At 45.6% G+C, this 26070-nt stretch overlaps 1 protein-coding gene across 26 annotated transcripts in view; it reads right to left on the bottom strand.

The window, feature by feature from the left end:
- SLC39A11 (solute carrier family 39 member 11) overlaps positions 1–26070 on the bottom strand; it is a 467051-nt gene that overhangs the window by 300239 nt on the left and 140742 nt on the right. For 14 of the 26 annotated variants that reach the window (XR_010115566.1, XM_063617439.1, XM_055243867.2 and 11 more), the window contains one exon: positions 12135–12279. Coding sequence is in view for 25 of the 26 variants with exons in the window: in XM_063617439.1 (XP_063473509.1) it covers positions 12135–12279 (145 nt within the window). In the remaining variant the exon portion in view is untranslated. The remainder of the gene's footprint in view (positions 1–12134; positions 12280–26070) is intronic. The other 12 variants (XM_055243870.2, XM_063617450.1, XM_063617442.1 and 9 more) reach the window with 1 other exon arrangement.

Raw genomic sequence — 26070 nt, 5'->3', positions numbered from 1 at the left:
ACTAATGAATCCTGGCATCCTTGTTTTGGTGAGACCACAGGGTATAGCTACAGGTTATGGCAGTATCTCATCTGAAAAAAAGTAAAAAAAAAAAAAAAAATCCCCCTGGCAATTACCCTGGGAACAAACAGGAGATCCTAGGAAAGGCAATGGAAATTTGGAAGGCAAGTCTTGGCCGGGCCTCACTTTCTTTATCCAAGGTGGTGAAAATGGCCTCTCTCTGGGCAGGCAGGTCTGAACACCTGAGAAAAACCAAACCTCAAACTCTACCTCTAGAGACATGGAACTAAGTAAGAACCTAGCCCTGGAGCCAGACAGGGACGCTCTCTGGACAACAGTAGTTCCCAACCTTTTTGGCACCAGGGACTGGTTTTATGGAAGATAATTTTTCTACACATAGGAGGTGGGGGGGAGGGGGTGATTTCAGGATGAAACTGTTCCACCTCCGATCATCAGGCATTAGATTCTCATAAGGAAGGCGCAACCTAGATCCCTCACATGCGCAGTTCACAGCAGGGTTCTCGCTCCTGTGAGAATCTAATGCTGCTGTTGATCTGACTGGACTCGGAGCTCAGACAGTAATGCTCGCTTGCTCACCACTCACCTCCCACTGCATAGCCCAGTTCCTAACAGGCCACAAACCCATACTGGTCTGCTGCCCAGGGGTTGGGGACCCTTGCGGTAGAGGGTCCCAAGAGGTTAGCAAGTGCCAGTGGGCTCTGAGGGCTGCCTTTGCCATGGCCAGCTGATATCCTTCTCTCTGTGATTTACTATATTTGCTCATCCTCATACCTTGAATAAAATCTCACTGGCAGTCGGGCACATTGGCTCACGCCTGTAATCCCAGCACTTTGGGAGGCCAAGGCGGGTGGATCACCTGAGCTCAGGAGCTCAAGACCAGCCTGGCCAACATGGTGAAACCACCCCCCTCCCTGGTGTCTACTAAAAAAAAAGTACAAAAATTAGCTGGGCATGGTAGTGCATGCCTGTAATCCCAGCTACTCGGGAGACTGAGGCAGGAGAATCGCTTGAACCTAGGAGGCAGAGGTTGCAGTGAGCCGAGATTGTGCCACTGCACTCAAGTCTGGGCAACAGAGAGAGAGTCCGTCTAAAAAAAAAAAAAAAAAAAAAAAATTAAATAAATAAATACATAATAAATCTCACTGGCCAGCTGGCCTCAGAAGGGCTGTAAGGCAGTAAAGGCATGATTTGTGCTACAGAGGAGTTAGGAAAGGTGGCCCACTAAGGTCAGCACAGTGGTGGGACCCACTTATATGATTGCTAGTGGTTTATATAGCTTTCATGCTGAACCATACAAAACGGCCTCATATTTGTTTCCCCAGGAGGGCCGAATCTCCTTGAAGGCACGTGTCTCCTGGTTTTATGTGTACAACAGGGCCTTCCCTACTGGAAAGGGCACAACCAATTCACTAAGAATGACTTGAGCAAACCTCACCGAGGGAGAAACCACTAGGTGAGCCTGGTCTCCTGGGGGAAAAGAGCAGACACTTCTGGCTCACCACATCTAAGAGATGTAAGAGACCATCTCATGCACTTCTCTCCTCTGCCATCCTCCCGGAATGCCTCTGCCTCCCAGCAAGCTCATGGTGAGTTTGTGTAATCAAGAAGTTTGCAGACAGAGAGAGTGAATTCTGTTTCAGAGACCTAAGCTGGGAGTTGATGGCAAATCCCTGAACATCCAGATCCAAAATGTTACGACCCTCAAAATCATGTTTCAACTCTGAAAATCATGTTTCCTTGAGACAACTGATTTAGTTTTCAGATATGCAGAGCTATTTTCTTTCTCTGGACCCAGGAGGGAAAATACACCAGAGAGAAGAAAGCAGAACTGAATGCTAGCATATATGCAACCCAGAGAGGAGACGGAGGGTTGAACAGGAAAAAGCAACACAGGTCGAGTGGAGCATACCCCTGATTCCTTTCTTTAGGGAAGTGTTACATGGGCCCCACCCCAAAGGTTAGGGCTGCTCTGTACTCCACACAGGTTCAAAGCCCAGTTCCACATCTTCCTCCTAACCCTTTCCTTCTCGAAGGCTGACTATTCCAGTAACTGCTGTCAATTTCCTCCCAGCTTCACAGGCTCAAACCCAGCCTTCTGTTCCTTATTAGGCTCTTTTAGTAACAGGCAAGAGGTTGACATGGGAGTGAATAAATGGAAAGAACTCCTAAAGAGCCCAAGCACTCAAAACCAACGTGCCACCCTCTTGCATCCCCAGAAGAAGCTTCTGTAAAAATAACTTCTGCAAAACAAAGCAAAATAATAATATGAAAGATGCACAGGCTGTGTGGCTTCAGGCACAGGCTCTTAAATCTTCGACTAATAAAAGCCTGGCAGGAATATCCTAATGAAGGCTGGTGCTACCCAAGCCACTTGTCGGTTCTTTCTGTTTCCCTAAAGCACATTAAAAACACATTTTCCAGTTTAATAGACTTACGAGCTGAAATGAATGTGTCAGAACGCTTATAAATAAGATAGAATCTGCTAACCAAGCAAATGTTAAATTTTGCATAAGGAGACTGTATCCCTAACTCCTCAGTAGACACTTAATGAATATTTCAAACAAAGAACCCCGGCAGCTGATCTAAGGGCTCCAGATGAATTAAGTGGACTTTTATTACTGCCAGGACTCGTCCTCTTGCTTCTTCTCATTTTATCCATCTTCCTCCTTTGTACAAGACAAACACGGCGCCTCAGACGAACCAAGCTCCTGAAGTCTGGTCATGCAGTGATCAGAGTATGGGGTTGGTCAATGTACAGTGCTGAATACTGTCCCCCACCAAAATTCACGTCTAGCCAGAACCTCAGAATATGACCTTACCTAGGCAGGACACGGTGGCTCATGCCTATAATCCCAGCACTTTGGGAGGCCGAGACGGGCGGATCACCTGAGGTCAGGAGTTCGAAACCAACCTGGCCAACATGGTGAAACCCCATCTCTACTAAAAATACAAAAATTAGCTGGGCATGGTGGCGTACACCTGTTTCCAGCTACTCAGGAGGCTGAGGCGGGAGAATCTCTTGAATCCGGGAGGCAGAGGTTGCAGTGAGCGGAGATCGCACCACTGCATTCTAGCCTGGTGACAGAGTGAGGTTCCATCTCAAAAAAAAAAAAAAAAGAAAAGAAAAGAATATGACCTTACCTAGAAATTGGGTCTTTGCAGATGTAATTAGTTAAGAAGCAGTCATAAGGATTAAGTGAACCCTAAATCCAATGACTGGTGTCTTTATGAGACAAAGGATAGGGAGTTTTGGACATAGACGCACTTCACAGACACACATAGGGAAGAAGGCCACGTCACAATGTGGGCGGAGATTGAATTGATGCAGCTACAAGCCAGGAAATGCTGGGAGCCAAAAGAAGTTAGAGAATTTCCCTAGAATTTTCAGAGAGACCGTGGCCCTGCTGACACCTTGATTTCAGACTTCCGGCCTCCAAAACTGTAAGGGAATACGTTTCTGCTGTTTTAAGCTGCTCTGTGTAGTACAAGATAACCATCCCTTCTCTGAAGGGACCAGAGTGTTTCAGATTTTTCAGACTTTGGAATATTTGCATTATTTTACCAGCATTATTTACCAGTTGAGCATCCCAAATCTGAAAATGTGAAATCCGAAATGTCCCAAGGAGCATTTCCTTTGAGCATCATGTCAGCCTTCAAAAGGTTTTGGATTTGGGAGCATTTCAGATCTTGGATTTTCAGATTTGAGATGCTCAATATGTACTTTGTTGTGACAGCAACAGGGAACTTACACAGTCAGGAGAGACCTTCTACACATCCAGATGTGTATTGCAATTATTTCCCCAGAAGTTACCTGAGCCGACTGTTTCAGGTGACAGTGGAGGCAGTCATCCCTTTAACGGTGCTATCCCTTTAACTTCATGATAGCATAGATGTACACCTGCCAGCAGTCTTAAAAGATCAGACTTAGAGCCATCTGACTTTTTTTTTTTTTTTCTTGAGACGGAGTTTCGCTTTTGTCGCCCAGGCTGGAGTGCAATGGTACGGTCTCAGCTCACTGCAACCTCTACCTCCCAGGTTCAAGTGATTCTCCTGCCTCAGCCTCCCAGGTAGCTGGGATTACAGGCATGTGCCAACACGCTCAGCTAATTTTTGTATTTTTAGTAGAGACGGGGTTTCACCATGTTGGCCAGGCTGGTCTCTAACTCCTGACCTTAGGTGATCCACCCACCTCGGCCTCCCGAAGTGCTGGAATTACAGGCGTGAGCCACCACACCTGGCCCTGACTTTCTTTCTCGATGCACTCTTTGAGTAACTTTTCAACTTCATTCTACTCTTTTTTTATCCTGCATACTCTGCATTCCCAGCCCATGCGGGTATGAGGCTAACGTAAGGAGGCAGCCATGCAGTGAGAGAATCTAGAAGGCAGAAACAAAGAGAACGCCTTTCTCCTGCCACCTGGAATTCCTTGAAGCTAACTACTATCTGTGGAAGACAACTTCTCAAAAAATTGTTCAGCGCAACAATGGCCTGAATCACGACCCCCGCTTCAAATTTCTATGTTGAAGTCCTAACGCCCAGTACCTAAGAATGTAACTGTAAGGGAGATAGGATTTTTGAAGTGTTAATAAGGTTAAAATGAGGTCATTAGAGTGGGCCCTAATCCAATATGACTGGTGTCCTTATAAGAAAAGGTGAACTAGTTTACAGTCCCACAAACAGTGTAAAAGTGTTCCTATTTCTCCACATCCTCTCCAGCACCTGTTGTTTCCTGCTTTTTTAATGATGGCCATTCTAACAACCATTGTGGAAGTCAGTGTGGTGATTCCTCAGGGATCTAGAACTAGAAATACCATTTGACCCAGCCATCCCATTACTGGGTATATACCCAAAGGACTATAAAGCATGCTGCTATAAAGACACATGCACACGTATGTTTATTGCGGCACTATTCACAACAGCAAAGACTTGGAACCAACCCAAATGTCCAACAACAATAGACTGGATTAAGAAAATGTGGCACATATACACCATGGAATACTATGCAGCCATAAAAAATGATGAGTTCGTGTCCTTTGTAGGGACATGGATGAAACTGGAAAACATCATTCTCAGTAAACTATCGCAAGGACAAAAAACCAAACACCGCATGTTCTCACTCATAGGTGGGAATTGAACAATGAGAACTCATGGACACAGGAAGGGGAACATCACACTCCAGGGACTGTTGTGGGGTGGGGGGAGGGGGGAGGGACAGCATTAGGAGATATACCTAATGCTAAATGACGAGTTAATGGGTGCAGGAAATCAACATGGCACATGGATACATATGTAACAAACCTGCACATTGTGCACATGTACCCTAAAACCTGAAGTATAATAAAAAAAAAAAAAAAAAAAAAGAAAAGGAGATCGGGACACCGACAGGCACAGAGGAAAGACCACGCTTTGGGAGGCCGAGGTGGGAGGACAGCTGGAGCCCAGGAGTTCAAGACCAGCCTGGGCAACATGGCAAAATGCCATCTCTACAAAAAAATACAAAAATTAGCCAGGCGTGGTGGCGCACTCCTGTAGTCCCAGCTACTCCGGGGCTGAGGTGAGAGGATAGCTTGAGTCCAGGAGGTTGAGTCCACAGTGAGCCATGATCACACCACTGCACTCCAGCCTGGGTGACACAGTGAGACCCCGTCTCGATAAAAAGACAGACCACGTGAAGCCACAGGGAGACGACGGGCCAACTACCAGCCAAGGAGAAAGGCCTCAGAAGAAACCGACCAACCTTGCCAACCATTAGTCTTGGACTTCCAGCCTCCAGAACTGTAAAAAAAATAAATTTCTGCAGTTTAAGTCACCCGGTTTGTGGTATTTTGCTACAGCAGCCTTAGCAAACACATGTAAGTGCCAAATTGCCTCTAGCCTCATGCCACATGAAAATTTGCTCTGAAATTACTGCCTGGCTTAGAAAATCAGGACTGTGTTTTTTTAAAAGGCAGAAGCAGATAAAATGCTATTTGAGTGTTCCATATTAGGCCAAATAGAACACTCTTCAGAAGCAAAAGACTCTATAAAGTGTACCCACCCTGATAATGTTCCCATGAGCTAGGACACTAACAGTCTCATGCTGCCTGCACAGAGCCCTGTCCAAGAAGGTATCTCTGCATTGTTTATTTAATATCCAGATGCGAAAAAGCTTCTGGCAGTTATTATTATTGAGCCCTTTGCCCTCCTGCAAAATAGTTTTGTGCGGCACATTTTAACACTGGTTTGCTTCATTCTATTTATTTATTTATTTATTTATTTATTTATTTATTTATTGAGACAGTCTCTCACTCTGTCGCCCAGGCTGGAGTGCAGTGGCACAATCTCAGCTCACTGCAGCCTCCGCCTCCTGGGTTCAAGTGATTCTCCTGCCTCAGCCTCCCAAGTAGCTGTGATTACAGGCATGTGCCACCATGCCCGGCTAATTTTTGCATTATTTTTGTTTTGTTTTAGTAGAGACAGGGGTTTCACCATGTTGGCCAGGCTGGTCTCGAACTCCTGACCCTCAGGTGATCCACCTGCCTCGGCCTCCCAAAGTGCTGGGATTATAGGTGCATTCTCACACTTTAAATGAAGAAATCCAGGTTACAGGTCTTAGCCCAGAAAGGAGGTAGCAGCCAGGGCCTACCTATTTTTCAGTTCCTAGATAACTCCTCTCAATTGGGCCAGGACAAGATTTTTAAATGTCCCCTAACCAAGCAGGTAAAGGGAAAAAAATAAATAAATAAAACTCTGATTGCCAAAACCACATGCCAAGAAATTATATCTACATGAACTGTTGTGAAAATATTCTTTCATTTTTAGAGATGTCACCAATAAAAAGTCAAAATTAATAACATCTCAGAGACTTCCCCAAACACATTATTTTGGAAACGTAGTTATAAACACTCAGAATTTCTCCTAGGAGTTACACCTCACTCTCGGTCAAATTTAAGATCACTAAATTTGACTGGGAATATCAGTGACAAAAGGAACATGTCTTTCAGGAAGACATGGAAAATTAGAAGATACAGAAAAAGAAAGGTAATAGGAACCATGAAGCTGTTTAAATAAGTCCTCTTTGCTTCCCTAGGCTTAGGCTATTCCAAGCAGTTTTAGTGACAAGGGAAATTGGGAGTGGAATGTACGTGGCTGAGCTTATAGCGAGAACCAGCTGCTTCAGAGAAGAGATTGCGTCCCACACAGCCTGGCTGCCCTCTCTAAGCCTCACACATTATGTCTAAAAATGCAATCCTCCAAAGCCTAGCCAGTGTGAAAACCCACCTATTGGGTTCACTGTTGAACTAGAGAAACCGTTTCCAGTCAACAGACAAACACATAAGCAGTAGTAAAACATGAAGTCAATGGCCAATACCTCCCTGTTCTTCAGTTCATCAAATCTTTTTCCAAAGGCACCTAAGGGAGGATGTTTAACAGGGAAAATGGGAGAAAGGGATGATTCCAAACACAAGATCAAAAGAGGACACTGTGATACCTGGAGAAGAGAGAGTGTCTTGAGGTGGAAGAAGGGGATCAAAGAGCACCTGAACTCCATCATGTTCCCGAACAGGAAAAGCCCTGGGGTTGTTGATCTGGGGTTGGGCACTTGAGAAGCTTGAGCTAGAAAGGAAAATCATCTCCTGCAAGACCATTTCCACAGGAAGAGTGCCACGCAGCAAATCAGAAGCAGAACCAATAAGGAATTCAAGATTTTAGAGTAGAAAACAAAGACACTTAGCTAATGGCCAGTGACTGCAGTTCTATAATCTATAATCCACTTGACACCAGCTTGGCATCAGTTTCATTTTGCAAAACATGGCTTCGATAATTGCATCAGATCTGCAAGGCTTTGTAGGTAGAATTCTTATTGCCAAGTGAATTTTCCTATAATAGGGCATTAAGAGAAAAATCTGTTTCTTACCTGAGTGTCGTACGGCTTACGCTTCCCTGACTTGAGTACCCATTCACTTTTTCCCCCAACACTTCAGAAACATTTACAGAAAATGCACAGATGGTACCTCACAACTGAATCATCTCCTGAAGTAAATCCACCTCTTGCTGTACCAGAAAATAATGCCTTCTCCTGGTCTTTCCACAGATACACAAAATGATAGGCAATTCTCCTATGCTAATAGACCAATGAAATTCACCAATAATAATAGTAATGACAAAGTTCACTAGTGAAGAGTATCTATAACTGCATCAGACCAATCTGGTTCAACTTTTGTGTAACAAAGCTGTGAGCTGCTTTTCAGTTGCCATGGACCCTCAGGTCATGTAACCTGAGCATGTTCAGATGAACCAAGTGTACAACCACAGGGGGAACCTAAGTGCTGGGACAGAGGAGTGGGACTGAATTAAGAAGCAGACACCACATGACAGGATCCAGGATCCAATCAGATTGAACTCTGGCATCACCCCATGGTAGGATCCAATCAGATAATGCCTCCTAACATCACCTCACTGCAAGATCCAATCAGATCACACCTCATTACTTATGCTTATAAAACCCAACCCAACGCCTAGCTCAGGGAGAGAGATTTGGGCATTCCCTCCTGTCTCCCTGCCAGTTGACTTGACTCCCAGTAAAGCTGTTCTTCTCTCAAAAGCCAGTGCCATGGTATTGGCCTCTGTGTGCATCGGGCAGCAAGCCCATTGATGCTTGGTAACATTTCAACTTCCTCCCCCAGAACATACTGCATATTTAAATGGGGCAATTAACAATTAGTAAGAGAATCAACTGATTCACTTTTAACTACCTTCTCTTTAGCCTACAGAGGATGCTACGAAGAAAAAGAAAAAAACTCAACTTGACAGCTGAGTGGGGACAACTGAGACAGAGAAGCCCAAGATCTTGAACAACACTAGGGGTATGGAGCCATCTGGGGTGGGATGCAATATAACTTACAGTCCCTTGCCTTTCAAACACACACACACACACACACACACACACACACAGACTTTGCATAAAATGTCAAGAGGCTCGTGAGTCCTTTGGTACTCATGCATGGAGCCCAGATATAAAGAACTTCTGGCCTGATTTCTAGAATTTACTCAACAATATAACTGTCCACAGAGATGTAGATACTAAAATGCTCTGTGCCACATTCTTTGTAATAGCAAAGCACCAGAATTAACCTCATGGGCATCCAGAGAGGGCTAATTAGGTAGCATCATGGCCAATAACAAGAATGGGATGGATCTATGAGCACCCCAGGAAAAAAATACCCAAGGGTACTGTTAAATGCAAAAACACACAATACAGGACAATGGGTCAGGTGTGATTATATAAACATAATAATTCTGAAAGGATGCACAAGAAACTAGAAATGATGTTTGTGTCTGAGATGGGGGGACTGGACCATAAGTGATTTGAAGGTGGAAGAAAAATTAGTTTTAACCGATGTCATTATATTTTTAATTAAAAGAAAGCTAATTGGAGATGGATGGATGGATGAGAGACAGAATGAAAGAAAGAGAGACTGATAGATTTAAAGGAACTTCTTCTGGCCTACCTAAGTCCCAAAATATCCCCAGCCTTGAGAATAGTTGATATCAGAAAACATTGCACACTAAGACATAAATAGGAAAGTATCTCATAAACGCTTTTCCCAGCTCAGGCTGCCGTCACTGCTGCTGCTCCTCAGAGCAGCTGAACTCCTCTCCCAGAGTGTGGCCTTTCTAGCTCTTCCTCTGGCCGAACCAATTATGGGACATTACAACAGCAGCACCAGTATTATGTTTTAAAGGCTAATGTTATTCACTAAATACCCATTAAACCAATCTCCTTGCTCCATTTACAGCAAGCTTAAGGGCAAATCCAGATGGTACAAATAATGCATATTCAGGCTCAATCTGCATGAAGCCAGTCATCAAATAGCTATTATCAGTTTTGGAGTCCTCAGCTGCCTGACACCCACAGGTGTGTCCAGGTGAGAAGAACAGCGACCTTTCAAGAGATGGCTGGGAGATCATCTTTGTGCTTCCCCAAGAGCTGCATTTGCCTTTGTAGCTGAACAGTTAGCAACGGTTACAAGGGTTGCTTGGTAACCTGGTAACAGGCTGTGCCTAGTGTTTTTGAGCAGGGGGACTGGATTACATCTCCCTCCCACACACCTCACTCCCCTACCACTTAACTCTGGGTTGGCCAAGAAGACCCAGTAGTCCCCAGAGGCTGTCCTGCAGAGCCAACTCCCCTGACCCTGTCCTGGCTGTGGTTCCATTGGAAAATGTCCATCCAAGGGTTTGCCAATTTTTACTTTTTTTGACTGACAGGCACTGAATTCACTGTACCACCTTCCCCCGACCCCACCAGCCCGCGGCCCTGAAGATAGACAAATCGGATAAAGTCTGGCCAATTTTTGTATCCTAGAGAAGGCTCAGAATCAGGATCATAAGGTCTTCAAAGGGGAACCCAGGAGCCCAGCACAGTCATGTTAGTGAAAATAGACAGAAAAGGCCCGTGGCCTTGTGTTCAGAACTCAGCATGAAAAACATGAAAAGTTTTACTTGAATACAGTGCTCTACTGTGTCACCAGACTGTCCCTGACTATGTTCCAGTAAAAAGAGAAGATGATACCTAAAGCGTTCTGATGGGTATAAGTGACAAGTGTGATTGGAGGCAGGAGGAAGATTTGTCGTTCTAACCCTCTATGATTTAAGCTCACATTGGATGAAATTTTTATTTCCTGGTTCCATCCCACATAGGAAGTGGTGGGCGGCAGTGAGGATTAACCCAAATGGAGAAGACATTTGAGTTCTCCATGAATAATTCATGCAGGACATAATCTGAACACAGATACCAGAGCCCTGGCTGCAGCATAGCTGTAACTTTCGTACATTTGCTCTCTCTAAGGAGTAGAGATCATCTTAGCATAGAGATGGCAAAAAGATTCAATTAAAATGCCAGCATGGAAACGGGAAAGGACTGTTCTCCCTGAAATCACTCCTGTGAACACAGTGACCGGTCACCAATTTGTTTTTCCTTAACTCACTCAGGAGAGCACTTCACATAAGTGAGGAGGGGCCCATTCTCCACAGCATCTTGGCATGGTTTTCGTCCCCAGGGTCTTGCAGGATTAAATGGGGGAACTTCTTACATAAATCCAAAGGGGAAAAAAAGGCATCCAACTCTCCTCATGCTCATTGGCCCTTAAACTAGCCAAGTGTCCCTAGTAAACAATGAGGTGCAAGAAGGAGAGGCGTCTGACCCCAAGGTTGGAAAACAATGTATTGCATTCTGTCTTCAATGACTTCTCAAAGGACAAAAGCCCACTCTGCGTCTCTCCCCACTGAGCTTCAGTAACTGCTATCTGATTCCTCTTGAGGGACGCGTTCCCTCTAACCCAGAGAAAAGGCATGACTATGCTGTCAGTGTCTTTAGCTCTTCTGGCTCCAAATTGAATCAGTGAGACAAACATCCACAGTTGGCTGGGTGCGGCAGCTCATGCCTGTAATTCCAGCACTTTGGGAAGCCAAGGCGGGCAGATCACCTGAAGTCAGGAGTTCAAGACCAGCCTGGCCAAATTGGTGAAACACCATCTCTACTAAAAGTACAAAAACTTAGCCAGGCATGAACCTGTAGTACCAGCTACTTGGGAAGTCGAGGCAGGAGAATCCCTTGAACCTGAAAGGTGGAAGTTGCAGTGGGCCGAGATCACGCCACTGTACTCCAGCCTGAGTGAGATAGCAAGACTCCATCTCGGAAAAAACAAAAAACAAACAAACAAACAAAATCCACAGCAGTCTCCCCAGGTAAATCAAAAAGATGTAAATCACAACAGAAATGAAAAGGAGCATTCAGGGTTCATCGGAGAGGGGGACACTGAGGAACAAATGCTGGTACTCTCTAACCCAAAGCAGCCCCATCACCATCAGAGTGACCCCTCTGTCCACCTGTCCAAGTTGAAAAGATGATCAAAAGGTACCGTTACCTCCTGTAGACTAAGCATGTGGTTTGGACAACAAATGAGAAATGAAGGTGCTGGGCCAGATGCCAGTTTAGCTCTATGCAGTAGTAGGGTGAGTGATTCGGAGGGATAGGACAGTGCCTGGCATTTCTCTCACTATTCATCCTACCACCAGCCCCCATGTCCATATTGCCTGACTCAGCTCAGTGTCTGCAGCAAAGAGCTTGCCTGAAAGAAGCCCAGCTCTACCTATCCGGATGGAAAGTTCACTCTCAGGGAAGAGCAGCGCGGGACCCTCAGGATCAGACTTCTTATTCATCAACGTAGAGCCGAAGTTCAGTGCCAGAGCCGTCTGGGGGTCTTCTGCTGCACCCTGAAACAAGAAGCGGTAACATCACTAGAGCACCACTACTGTGTTAATTCCCCAGATGCTTCTGGCTCACGGGCGCTGAGGCAACTTGCCAACTTGTGGCAACCACCACAGCTGAGCCAGTCCTCCGGCCAACCCAGTTGCCAGGCCGTGCTGGGTCTTTAGCAAGATGACAAGCTTTCCAGGTATAGGACTTTAGTGGTTACAAAAAAGAAAAAACACGATCTAAAAAGTCAGTGATGATCCTATAAATGGAGAAAATATATACCAGGAAAGATTGGGACCCAAATACCAAAACCCCACCGCAAGCGTCATCACCGCACACACACAAAACCCTAGTGCAAGCGTCGTCGCCGCACACACACAAAACCCCAGTGCAAGCGTCATCGCCGCACACACACAAAACCCCACCGCAAGCGTCGTCGCCGCACACACACAAAACCCCACCGCAAGCGTCATCACCGCACACACACAAAACCCCACCGCAAGCGTCATCACTGCCAGGCAAACAAGCAATGAAGTTGGTTCCTGATCTATCGAAAGAAGTCCATATGGCAGGTTCACGTGAATGGCAGTCTCAGTACAGGAACCAGGGTCAAATTATTTAGGAATTCACCATCTCCACATCTTCACGTGTCTTATGAGATCAAAAGAGGAGATCCAAACAAAAGCATCTCAAAGGAAGGAAGCAGTGCGAGTTGCAGAGAATGCACACATATTTAGAGTTAACTCCAGATGACCTTAAAACAATCATGTCATTCTTCAGCTTTGTCCTAACTAGTTAAGCACAGTACAGTTTGACTGTTTCGCATTAACCAGGCAAAATCGTGCATTTGATCCTCACATTTATTTGACAAATATTAATTAACTGCCAACTCTGTGGATATTTAGTGACAGAGACAAAGTCCCGGCTCTTCTGAAGCTTGTGTTCCGCTTGGGAGTGAATAAATGAATCCATGATGGGGTAGTAAGCTTCTCTTCCAAAGGCATCATCTGGAAGCCCCAACCCCGCTGACCACTTACAAATGCACAGGATCTCAGCAGGAACAACAAGGCAGAGGAGAGACTCAACCAACTACACAAGCACCTCTACTTTCATCCAAACACCTCAAAGCTAAGGGAAGGGAGGCAGAATCATCTCAACTGGCAAAAAAAATAGTAGATATTTCTTGAAAACTAGGTGTCTCTGTCTGTTCAAGCTGCCATAAAATAAAATACCATATACTGGGCAGCTTTTTTTTTTTTTTTTTTTTTTTTTTTGAGACAGAGTTTCACTCTGTCACCCAGGCTGGAGTGCAGTGGTGCAATCTCAGCTCACAGCAGCCTCCGCCCCACTGTGTTCAAGCAATTCTCCTGCCTCAGCCTCCCGAATAGCTGGGATTACAGGTGCTCACCACCACGCCTGGCTAACTTTTGTGTTTTTAGTGGAGATAGGGTTTTACCATGTTGGCTGGGCTGGTCTCAAACTCCTGACCTCAAGTGATCCACCTGCCTCAGCCTCCCAAAGTGCTGGGATTACAGGCATGAGCCACTGCGCCCAGCCAGCTTTTAAACAACAGAAATGTATCACAGTTTCTGGAGGCAGGAAATTCCAATCAAGGTACCAGCAGAGTCAGTGACTGGTGAGAGCCTGCTTCTTGGTTCACGATGGCACAGGCTAGCTATGGAAGGGGCAATGGGTCTCTTTCACACGTCTTTTATTATGGTATTAATCCCACTCATGAGGGTTCTACCCTCATAATCCAATGATCACCCAAAGGTCCCGCCTCCTACTACAATCACTGTGGCAGTTAGGATTTCAACATAGGAATTCTGAGGGGATGCAAACATTTTCAGGCCACAGCACCAAGCAAAAATAGGTCCAAACAAACAGAAGTTTTCATTTAAAATATGTGTCTCTAATGTGGGAGAGGAGAAGGCTTAAAATCTAATCACATAAATGCATCCATTTATTTAAAAAAATACTAAAACAATTTTCTTGGATAAGTTCCTTTCATGAAGGAATCTCACAAAAGGGATACCAGGTTGCTGAGACTGACACACACACACACCCCCCCCACAAACACACCCCCCACACACACACACCCCCACACACACCCACACACCCACACACACACCTACACCCACACACACACCTACACCCACAGACACCCACACACACCCCCCCACACACACCCCTTCTTGTTTTTTCATTGTCATGATGATGTGAGTTAAGAAAGAGAACCTAATGATTCAGATCTTTTATTTCATTATCTGCTTCCAACCAAATGTTGAAAATGAACACATAAGCCCTTCCTCTCATCTATTCTCATTTGTCTAGACATCGCTATTGTCATCATTTATTTGCGATGTCCTCTATGAATGTCCTTTAATAAAGGAGCCAACACCCCCATGTAACTTTGTTTAAACTAAACAAACAAAAAAAGCCTCCTGCCCCTGTTTGAGCTACCCTTGTACAAGTTTTCACTCCCCTTTGGGTATCCACCTCTTCTGTCACATAAAGGCAGCTGCCCTGCAGTATCACGGTTAAGGTAGACCTACAGATGGCCAGAATCCTGGGAACAGAGAGGCTTTGGGAAGGCTGGTCTCTGCCTCTGTAGAAACCCCCCTCCCTAACCCTGCTGACACCTGGTGTCTGTGTGATATGCCACGGGCCATGGAGTCACAGCTCTTTGTTTGTTTATATGCTTTAATTATTTCTAATTCTACATCTCCTGCTGACATCCGAGGAATCATTGCAGCAATAAAAGATATGTTTCACTATGAAAGTATGTCAGCTGATTTTCCTTCCTTTGTCTTCTTTCTTTTTATAATGTGATTCATGCGTAACTGGGGGAAGGAATAGAAGGAGAACCATTTCATTACGGAAGAAATGCTGCAGCATTAATACACATTAAGCTGCAACTGTGTATTTGATTGAAGCCCATCTGGTAAGGTGCAGCTTCCAGAGACCCTGGTTTTCATTTAGAACATTTGTTTTCAATTATGTGATTTTGGTCCCCCACCACCCAGAAGACACTGAGCACTGGGCATTTTGGAATGTCATAACTGGGGGGCTGAGGATGCTGCTGATATCTCTAGTGGGTAGAGACCACGGATGCTATGAAACATCCAACAATGCATAGGACAGCCCCAACAACAGAAAATGAGCCAGGGCCAGGCACAGTGGCTCATGCCTATAATCCCAGCACTTCTGAAGGCCAAGGCGGGAGGATCACTTGAGCCCGGGAGTTCGAGACCAGCCTAGGCAACATAGTGAGGCCCCATCTGTTAAAAAAAAAAAAAGCCAGGTATGATGGCACATGCCTGTAGTCCCAAGCTACTTGGGAGGCTGTGGCAGGAGGACTGCTTAAGCCCAGGAAGGCGAGGCTGCAGCGGGCCAAGATCACACTACTGCACTCCAGCCTGGGCAACGGAGAGTGACCCTGTCGCCAAAAAAAAAAAAAAAAAGCCAGCAAAATGTCAATAGTGCTGAGCTTAAGATACCTGCTTTAGAAAGAATTAGGATGATCAATCAGGACGCCACAGCTCCCTGTAATGCTGGAAACTCACATACCCTCTTTTTACTGTAAAGAGAAGAATTTTGCTAGTTTCTCTAGGAAGACTCCCTGCCCACCTTCATGCATCCCGTAGATTTCTATAAAGTGTCAGCTCTGTATCAGAGATGCTCCAGGTACTGGCAATTCAAAAAAGCCAAGTCTCCTCTCCTCATGAATCCTACATTCTCCTTTGAGAGACAGATGATAATAAACCCATCACAATAAACTAAAAAATAAGAGTGCCAGGTAGTGATAATGCCAAAAGAAAAATAAGCCATATCTATAATTCACAGCCATCCTAGAACATTGCCTGGCACAAACCAGAACCCAGCCCATATAATACAGGCTGGCTTCTGGTTTGTGCCGGGTGACGTTCCAAGCATTTTACATGTACTAGCCCATTATTAACTGTAAAGACACAGTGTTCCTTTAGGGAAGATGCCGAGAGAGGTCTTTGTGGGAAGATGGTATTTGTTCTTCCCTTACTTTCAGGTTCTTGCTCAAACACTGACTCCCTCTTCCCCTCCATCTCTTTTCGCCTTTCTATCAATCTATATTCAGTGGGTTGCATTGCTTTATTTCAGCGTTTTAGGGGCAGGGAGACGAGCACTAAGAAAATCCCGCCCTAACTTCACTTAGAAGCTGCCCTTTTAAAAGCTAGACAGAGATCCATTATCTCCCCCTGTACCCCCTCCTTCCCCCATGTGCTCCCTCCAACATTTAGCCTTCAGAACAACCAGGGTCAGCTATGCAGCGTGGGAGCTACAGAAAGTATCTCCGGAGTAACACCAAGGACAGCTCCTTCGCTATCTCCATACCTGGCAAAACCTCCACACGCCTCTGACCCCAGGCACGGGCCTCCCAGGGCTCTTTTTAGACACCTTTCCAGGATTCTCAACATTCCTCCAACTCTCAATTATTGATAGGGAAGAGGAATACATCCCTCTGAATTTCAAGGAACAGCATGGAGGGAGATGCCAGCTCGCTTTGCTAGTTTTATCATAGTGTCCCTGGCGGTGGGGGAAAGTCAGAAGGCCCTGCTGTGGCAAAGTGGCTCTCAACCTGCTGGACTGCTATGCGCCACGCATACCCCGCACCCCGCCCCCGCCACTGTCATGGAGCCCCACCTGCTCACTGGGCATGGGGACTGCAGGTTGAGGGCACTGGAGCTCTTTACCGGGACATCTAAAATAAATACAGCCTTGGCCTGTGCATGAGGAACCAAGGCCCTCGGGGAGAAATTCCTTGTCTACGTCCCTCTCTTCTTTACTTGATACTGTTCTTTACATTTCTGGTTTGGTTTGGTTTGATTTGGTTTTCATCTCTGCAATGCCTTTCTACCCACATTACCTCACTCAATCCTTATAGTTCTGCAAGATCGGCAAAGTGCGAGCGTGATACTTCTTAGGGCAAACACGTGACCAATGCAAACTGTTCTTGACTTTCCACAGCAGCCCCGACAGTCTGCTCTGCTGCCCGTCAGAGGGTCAGTGAGTCACTCTTTCCCGTCTTCACAACACACAGTGCTTCAGGTAGGCCTCTGGGGCTTTGAATAGTTCAAGTGTGCTGTGTCACCTTGCAGCTCCCAAATGTCAAGGTGTCAAATACAAGGGCTCTTTCTCCAGCTGCAAGGTCACCCCCTCTCCTTCTCCATTGTTCCCTCTCCTGATCCCCTTTTCCTGTCCTTCCCGCATCCCCACCCACTCCAAACCCAGCTCAGTACAGAAAGCAGGGTGTGGGCCAATGGAGGCATGAAGTACCACCCACCCACCACCCAGGGCCACGGAACTTGAGACTCCTGTCCTCTTAGGATGGAATTATTATCATAATGATTCTTCTTCTTGGTGGGGGGCCAATCCCTGGCTCAGAATAAACAGAGCAACTTCCACCCACTTTGGAAAGGCCATGCAGAAAGGCAGGAGCTGAAGGATAGCACTTTCCAGAAAAAATAGAGAGGAAGTAGAGAGAAAAGGAAAGAAAGATGATGAAATAATGTGAAGGAGGTGAGGGGGGCAGGAGGTGGGAAAGCAGCTCTGCAACATGCCTTACATTAAACCAAAAAGGCTTCACAAAACAATACGTACATCTCCTTCAAGAAATAAAATCCTGGGGCTGTGCAGTGTGGCCTGCTGTCCTAGGCAGGAGGAGGGCAACTGCTAGTGGCTGATGTCTCCAGAGCCCCCCAAAAGGAACAAGTCACCTGAGAAACAGGCCAGAGCATCACTGAAGGGACAGAGCTATCTGCATATTAAGTCTACAAGGGCGAACTAAGCCCCACCCCTGCAAAGCACATTGGGTGTCATAGAACCGCAGACCCTGCAGCCCTCAAAACTTGCTGCAAGCAGCTTGGTGCATCTGTTCCAGGTCCCAGTACCAACCTTCAATAGGTCTTAAGTCCCATAACCTCCTTTCTGGCTCTTCCTCACTGGGGTGAGTCATTGCTACTAACAACCGTGTCCGAGGACGGCAAAACAGAGCAACCTGTGATGCTTGCCAGCGTCTGGGAGGCAAACCTGACCTCTGCCAAACCCGCACACACCTTCTATCACATGGATTCAGGATGGGGAAGCTCTGCTCATTTTTTTCTGAGGTTTCATTCAACTAGAGCTGTGATGACCCTGCACGTCGCTTGGTCGCTTGTCCATGGAGGGCAGTCTCTTCATTTTTTTAAATTTTGTATTTGTTATTTTTGAAAGACGGAGTCTCACTCTGTTGCCCAGGCTGGAGTGCAGTGGTGTGATCTCGGCTCACTGCAACCTCTGCCTCCCTAATTAAAGTGATTCTCCTGTCTCAGTTTCCCAGTAGCTGAGTTTACAGGTGCCCGCCACCATGCCCGGCTAATATTTGTATTTTTAGTAGAAACAGAGTGTCACCATGTTGGCCAGGCTGGTCTCAAACTCCTGACCTCAAGTGATCCGAGGGAGGCAGTCTCTTTAATTGAAGCTTGTCAAGAAGTCAGAGCTTCCTGAGGAAGGGCCAAGGCCAAGGTCAGGGGACTAATTGGTGTCCCCTGCCAGCCACAGCTACATGGAGGCCAAGTGTTACACGCCAGTGGAAAAGGGTACAGAGATCTCAAGAGGAGCCACCCCAGGGGCTTGGGACGTGCAGCTGCCAGGGAAGGGGCTGGCGGGTGGCCTGCCTGGGGCCCAGCATAGGCGCTGCCTCCTCCTATTCCCCAGCCTCTGCCTCCTGCCATCCTCACTTAACCCCAGACACACAAGGCAACGTTCAATAATTGATGCTGTTTTTATTACTGAGAAGTTGCCATAATAATGACACTCGTAACACAATCTTTTAAATTATTCCACATAATGGAAAAAAAATTAAATGTCGCCCCTGATCAACAGTCAGAATATGGATGGTGCTTACATAACAGATGACCTTCTCTCCTCAGGAGCCTGGCAGCAGGTGGCTGCCCAGGGCCAGGCTGGCTCCCGGTGACGAGCAGCCAGCTAAGAAGCAAACAGGGACACGGAGTGGCACAGACACTGAGGCAGAGCGCACAGTCCTGCCTCGGGTATCAGGCAGGTCACCGCCGTCTTCTTTGCCCTGGTTAACCTATATATTCAGGGATCGTGGGTCATAGTCAGAATCCCTAAAGACAAGGAGGATGACAGTTTAAGTACTTGGTCCCTCCTGGTTTTTTAACGCAATTCTTGCCTTGTCCAAAGCACTAGGATTGTACCTCTAACTCAGCTTCAGTTCATCCCTCTTATAGCAATAATGCTATATCTAATCAGTGGACAGCAAGGCAGGTTTTCAAGCTTTGAATTATTCTACGCTTCAGGTTTTTAAAATCTTGGCCAAAGAAGCCTGAGCTCTCTCCTCCAGGAAGCCTTCCTAGATGTACTCAACCTAGTATGGATCAAATGCACTCCCTTCCATCCTCCCCTGGCATCCTGAATAGGCTTTAACTTTTCAGTTCTTTTTTTTTTTTTTTTTTTTTTTTTTTTTGAGACATTCTTGTTCTGTCACCCAAGATGGAGTGCAGTGGTGCAATCTCAGCTCACTGCAACCTCTGTCTCACAGGTTCAAGCAATTCTCCTGCCTCAGCCTCTCGAGTAGTTGGGACTACAAGCGAGCAATACCATGTCTAGCTAATTTTTTTTTTTTTTTTTTTTTTTAGTAGAGATGACGTTTCACCATGTTGGCCAGGCTGGTCTCATATTCCTGAACTCAAGTGATCCATCCTCTTCAGCCTCCCAAAGTGCTGGGATTACAGGTGTGAGCCACCGCGCACAGCTGACTTTTCAGTTTTCTTAACCATCTCAGAGCCATGAGGCTCAAAATGGCAGCTGTGTCTCGTGGCCCTACTGTCAGGGCCCAGCACATGGTCTGTGTTCAATAATTCAACTAATTTATCTGAATGAACTAAATGACAGAGGCTTCAAAATAAGAGGGAAATGTTGCATAATACAGAACATACCGATCTAGAGTAACCACAAGTGGTTAGGCCCTGAGAAAAGGGAGGATTGGTGCACAGAGGGGAAGAAAAGGCTTAAAAGAATTAAAGATGTTCTAACTAATGCCAAAAAGCGTGACGTTCCATCCACCCCTGCCATCTATCCTCTTGATGATTAAGATAATCAATATCAGTGCTGCGACCACATGAGGACGGGTAGATACCTATCCTGTGACTCTCCACTGAAAGCTTCCATCTCCATCCCCCTTTCTGGCAGAAATAGTCAGAGTGGGACAGCCTAGCTCACTCCCTTTTAAGGCAAGATTTTTCCACCCTGAAGCCGACGATCCCTCCAACGCCACATGTTCCAGCTTCATCCCCACGTCCTTCACGACCTTAATATGAAGCTTCACAATGGTGGAAGTCAATTACGAACTTCTATCTATATTTAAGCTACATAAGTACACCATTACTCAAACTATCTTGTGACAGACAAAACCTTTTCCTAGTCCTGATGCCAAAGTTCTATTCATAATCAAGCTAATCATATTTAAGCACATGAAACAGATTTTAAAGCATCACACAGCTCTGCAGAGACACAGCTCTATGAGAATCGGCAGATAGCCCTCCAGTAGCCATTCCAGGTAAGCAGCCCTGAGCTCGTATTCCAAAGAGCTAGGTCTCCTACTAGCACAGCTGACAGACAGGGCTTGACAGAGTTTTCCAAAGCATTATGCTTTTTATTTTAGCTCAAAAATATCATTTTCCTTAAAACAGTAATAGAAATCCAAAGGAACACAAGTAACCAAAGTATACTGAAGTATTTTTTTTCTAATCCTCAATGATTATCCAACACTCTTAATCTAATCCTAGACTTAGTCCTAGACTTTATTAAAATGCACCCATATAATCCACTCTGAGCTTTTTCTGGCTTCTCAACAGACTGAGAACCTCCAGCTGGTGTTTCTCAATCAAGTTTTTCCGTCCTATGTTATCCTTTTGGAGGATATTAGATGCCTTCAAAAATCCATCAAAAGCCACAATTTCTCTTTCCTAAAAATGTGTATGTATCACACAACTATTGCTAGGTAACAAAACACCCCAAAACTTAGTGGTTTAAAAAAACAGCCAGTTATTATTGTTCTATGGTCAACCGGGCATGGCTGCTCATCCACCTGGGCTCACTGGTGCATCTGAGGTCAGCTGGTGGCTCATCCAGGGGCTGGATGGTCTAAGATGGCACATGCACCTGGCAGCCAGCAGGCAGTTGGCCAGGAGTTGACTGGAAAAGACTGATTCTTCTCGGTGGGGCCTGTCATCTTCCAGCAGACTAGATGGAGCTCATTCGTATGCTAATCTCAGCATCCAATGTCAAGTGCTTTTCAAGTCTCTACATCACAGAGGCCAAAGCATCACCCCACTGGCCAAAGCAAGTCAATGGGTATCCACATTGAAGGGGTGGATGAATCAATGGTACTTTTTGTTGGGAGGACCCGCAATGTCACATGGATGCTGACAGGTGGAAATTTGTGGCTATTTTGCCATTTATTGCAGTACATATGCACAGACATACAAAATGTTGTGTGTAATATGAGGAACCCCAGGAATTCCCTGCAGCTTTCCACGGATCCAGACTAGAAACAATTGCTTTTGCTTAAACCCACAAACTCGATCTCATTCACCTAAAATAGGGCCTCTCCAATGGGGACACAAGGATACATTCTTAGAGGTCTGAAAGTTTTACATAGATTTTTTAAAATTTCGCCCAGGTGCTATGGCTCATGCCTATAATCCCAGCACTCTGGGGGGCCAAGGCAGATGGATCACCTCAGGTCAGAAGTTCGAGAACAGTCTGGCCAACATGGCAAAACCCCATCTTTACTAAAAATATAAAAATTAGCCAGGTGTGGTAGTGCACACCTGTAGTCCCAGCTACTGGGGAGGGTGAGGCAAGAGAATCGCTTGAACTCAGGAGACGGAGGTTGCAGTGAGCCAAGATGGTGCTACTGCACTCCAGCCTGGGTGACAAAGTGAGACCCCGTCTCAAAAAAAAAAAAAAAAAAAAAAAAACAAAGAAAAATTAGCTGGGCGTGGTGGCTTGCGCCTATAATCCCAGCTATTCAGAAGGCTAAGGCAGGAGAATCGCTTGAACCCAGGGGGTTGCAGAGGTTACAGCGAGCTGAGATCGCACCACTTCACTCTAGCCTGGGCAAAAGAGTGAAACTCCATCTCAACAACATCATCAACAACAAAAATAGACACATAGACCAATGGAACAGAATAGAAAACCCAGAAATAAACCCAAATACTTAAAGCCAACTGATCTTCTACACAGCCAACAAAAACATAAAGAGGGGAAAGGACACCCTTTTTAACAAATGGTGCTGGGATAATTGGCTAACCACATGCAGGAGAATGAAACTGGATCTTCGTCTCTCACCTTATACAAAAATCAACTCAAGATGGATTAAGCACTTAAATCTAAGATGTGAAACTATAAAAATTCTAGAAGATAACATTGGAAAAACCCTTCTAGACATTGGTTTAGGAAAGGATTTCAAGACCAAGAACCCAAAAGCAAATGCAATAAAAACAAACATAAATAGCTGGGACTTAAAGAGCTTTTGCGTGGCAAAAGGAACAGTCAGCAGAGTAAAGAGACAACACACAAAGTGGGAGAAAATCTTCACAAGCTATACATCTGACAAAGGACCAATATCCAGAATCTACAATGAACTCAATCAGTAAGAAAAAAAACAACCAATCCCATCAAAAAGTGAGCTAAGGACATGAATAGACAATTCTCAAAAGAAGATGGCCTGGCGCAGTGGCTCACACCTGTAATCCCAGCACTTTGCGAGGCCGAGGCAGGCATATCACCTGAGATCAGGAATTCGAGACCAGCCTGGCCAACATGGCGAAACCCCGTCTCTACTAAAAATACAAAAATTAGCCGGGTGTGGTGGCATGCACCTGTAACCTCAGCTACTCGGGAGGCTGAGGCACAAGAATCGCTTGAACCTGGGAGGCAGAGGTTGCAGTGAGCCAAGATTATGCCATTGCACTCCAGCCTGGGCGACAGAGTGAGACTCTGTCTTAAAAAAAAGAAAAAAAAAAAAAAGAAGATACACAAATGGCCAACAAACATATGAAAAACTGCTCAACATCACCAATGATCAGGGAAATGCAAATCAAAACCACAATGCAATAGCACCTTAATCCTGCAAGAATGACCATAATAAAAAAAAATTTTTTAAGTAGATGTGTGCACAGATGTGGTGATCAGAGAATACTTCTACAATGCTGCTGAAAATGTAAACTAGTACAACTACTATGGAAAATAATGTGGGGATTCCTTAAAGAATTAAAAGTACAAATACCATTTGATCCAGCAATCCCACTACTGGGTATCCAGCCAGAGGAAAAGAGGTCATTACATGAAAAAGATACTTGCGGGGGTGGAGCCAAGATGGCCGAATAGGAACAGCTCCGGTCTACAGCTCCCAGCCTGAGTGACACAGAAGACGGGTGATTTCTGCATTTCCGTTTGAGGTACCGGTTTCATCTCACTAGGGAGTGCCAAACAGTGGGTGCAGGACAGTCGGTGAAGCGCACTGTGGGCGAGCTGAAGCAGGGCGAGGCATTGCCTCGCTCAGGAAGCACAAGGGGTCAGGGAGTTCCCTTTCCTAGTCAAAGAAAGCGGTAACAGACGGCACCTGGAAAATCGGGTCAGTCCCACCCTAATACTGCACTTTTCCAACGGGCCTGGAAAACGGCACACTAGGAGATTGTGTCCCGCACCCGGCTCGGAGGGTCCTATGCCCACAGAGTCTCGCTGATTGCTAGCACAGCAGTCTGAGATCAAACTGCAAGGCAGCAGCCAGGCTGGGGGAGGGGTGCCCGCCATTGCCCAGGCTTGCTTAGGTAAACAAAGCAGCCAGGAAGCTCCAACTGGGTGGAGCCCACCACAGCTCAAGGAGGCCTGCCTGCCTCTGTAGGCTCCACCTCTGGGGGCAGGGCACAGACAAACAAAAATTCAGCAGGAACCTCTGCAGACTTAAATGTCCCTGTCTGACTGACAGCTTTGAAGAGAGTAGTGGTTCTCCCAGCACGCAGCTGGAGATCTGAGAACGGACAGACTGCCTCCTAAAGTGGGTCCCTCACCCCCAAGCAGCCTAACTGGGAGGCACCCCCCAGTAGGGACCGACTGACACCTCACTCGGCTGGGTACTCCTCTGAAACAAAACTTCCAGAAGAACTATCAGACAGCGGAATTTGTGGTCTCATGAAAATCCACTGTTCTGCAGCCACCGCTGCTGACACCCAGCCAAACAGGGTCTGGAGTGGACCTCTAGTAAACTCCAACAGACCTGCAGCTGAGGGTCCTGTCTGGTAGAAAGAAAACTAACAAACAGAAAGGACATCCACACCAAAAACCCATCTGTACATCACCATCATCAAAGACCAAAAGTAGATAAAACCACAAAGATGGGGGAAAAACAGAGCAGAAAAACTGGAAACTCTAAAAAGCAGAGCACCTCTCCTCGTCCAAAGGAACGCAGTTCCTCACCAGCAACGGAACAAAGCTGGACAGAGGATGACTTTGACGAGTTGAGAGAAGAAGGCTTCAGACGATCAAACTACTCCGAGCTACGGGAGGAAATTCAAAACAATAGCAAAGAAGTTAAAAACTTTGAAAAAAAATTAGATGAATGGATAACTAGAATAACCAATGGAGAGAAGGGCTTAAAGGAGCTGATGGAGCTGAAAGCCAAGTATCAAGAACTACGCGAAGATTGCAGAAGCCTCGGTAGCAGATGTGATCAACTGGAAGAAAGGGTATCACTGATGGAAGATGAAATGAATGAAATGAAGAGAGAAGGGAAGTTTAGAGAAAAAAGAATAAAAAGAAATGAACAAAGCCTCCAAGAAATTTGGGACTATGTGAAAAGACCAAACCTACGTCTGATTGGTGTACCTGAAAATGATGGGGAGAATGGAACCAAGCTGGAAAACACTCTGCAAGATATTATCCAGGAGAACTTCCCCAATCTAGCAAGGCAGGCCAACATTCAGATTCAGGAAATACAGAGAATGCCACAAAGATACTCCTCGAGAAGAGCAACTCCAAGACACATAATTGTCAGATTCACCAAAGCTGAAATGAAGGAAAAAATGTTAAGGGCAGCCAGAGAGAAAGGTCGGGTTACCCACAAAGGGAAGCCCATCAGACTAACAGCTGATCTCTCGGCAGAAACTCTGCAAGCCAGAAGAGAGTGGGGGCCCATATTCAACATTCTTAAAGAAAAGAATTTTCAACCCAGAATTTCATATCCAGCCAAACTAAGCTTCATAAGTGAAGGAGAAATAAAATACTTTACAGACAAGCAAACGCTGAGTGATTTTGTCACCACCAGGCCTGCTCTAAAAGAGCTCCTGAAGGAAGCACTAAACATGGAAAGGAACAACCGGTACCAGCCCCTGCAAAAACATGCCAGATTGTAAAGACCATCGAAGCTAGGAAGAAACTGCATCAACTAACGAGCAAAATAACCAACTAACATCATAATGACAGGATCAGATTCACACACAACAATATTAACTTTAAATGTAAATGGGCTAAATGCTCCAATTAAAAGACACAGACTGGCAAACTGGATAAGGAGTCAGGACCCATCAGTGTGCTGTATTCAGGAAACCCATCTCACATGCAGAGACACACATAGACTCAAAATAAAGGGATGGAGGAAGATCTATCAAGCAAATGGAAAACAAAAAAAGGCAGGGGTTGCAATCCTAGTCTCTGATAAAATAGACTTTAAACCAACAAAGATCAAAAGAGACAAAGAAGGC

Source organism: Symphalangus syndactylus, chromosome 14 (assembly GCF_028878055.3).
Source record: "Symphalangus syndactylus isolate Jambi chromosome 14, NHGRI_mSymSyn1-v2.1_pri, whole genome shotgun sequence".
Classification (NCBI taxonomy): Eukaryota; Metazoa; Chordata; class Mammalia; order Primates; family Hylobatidae; genus Symphalangus; species Symphalangus syndactylus.
Note: the sequence above shows the minus strand (reverse complement) of the source record. Positions and strands in the feature narration are given on the sequence as shown.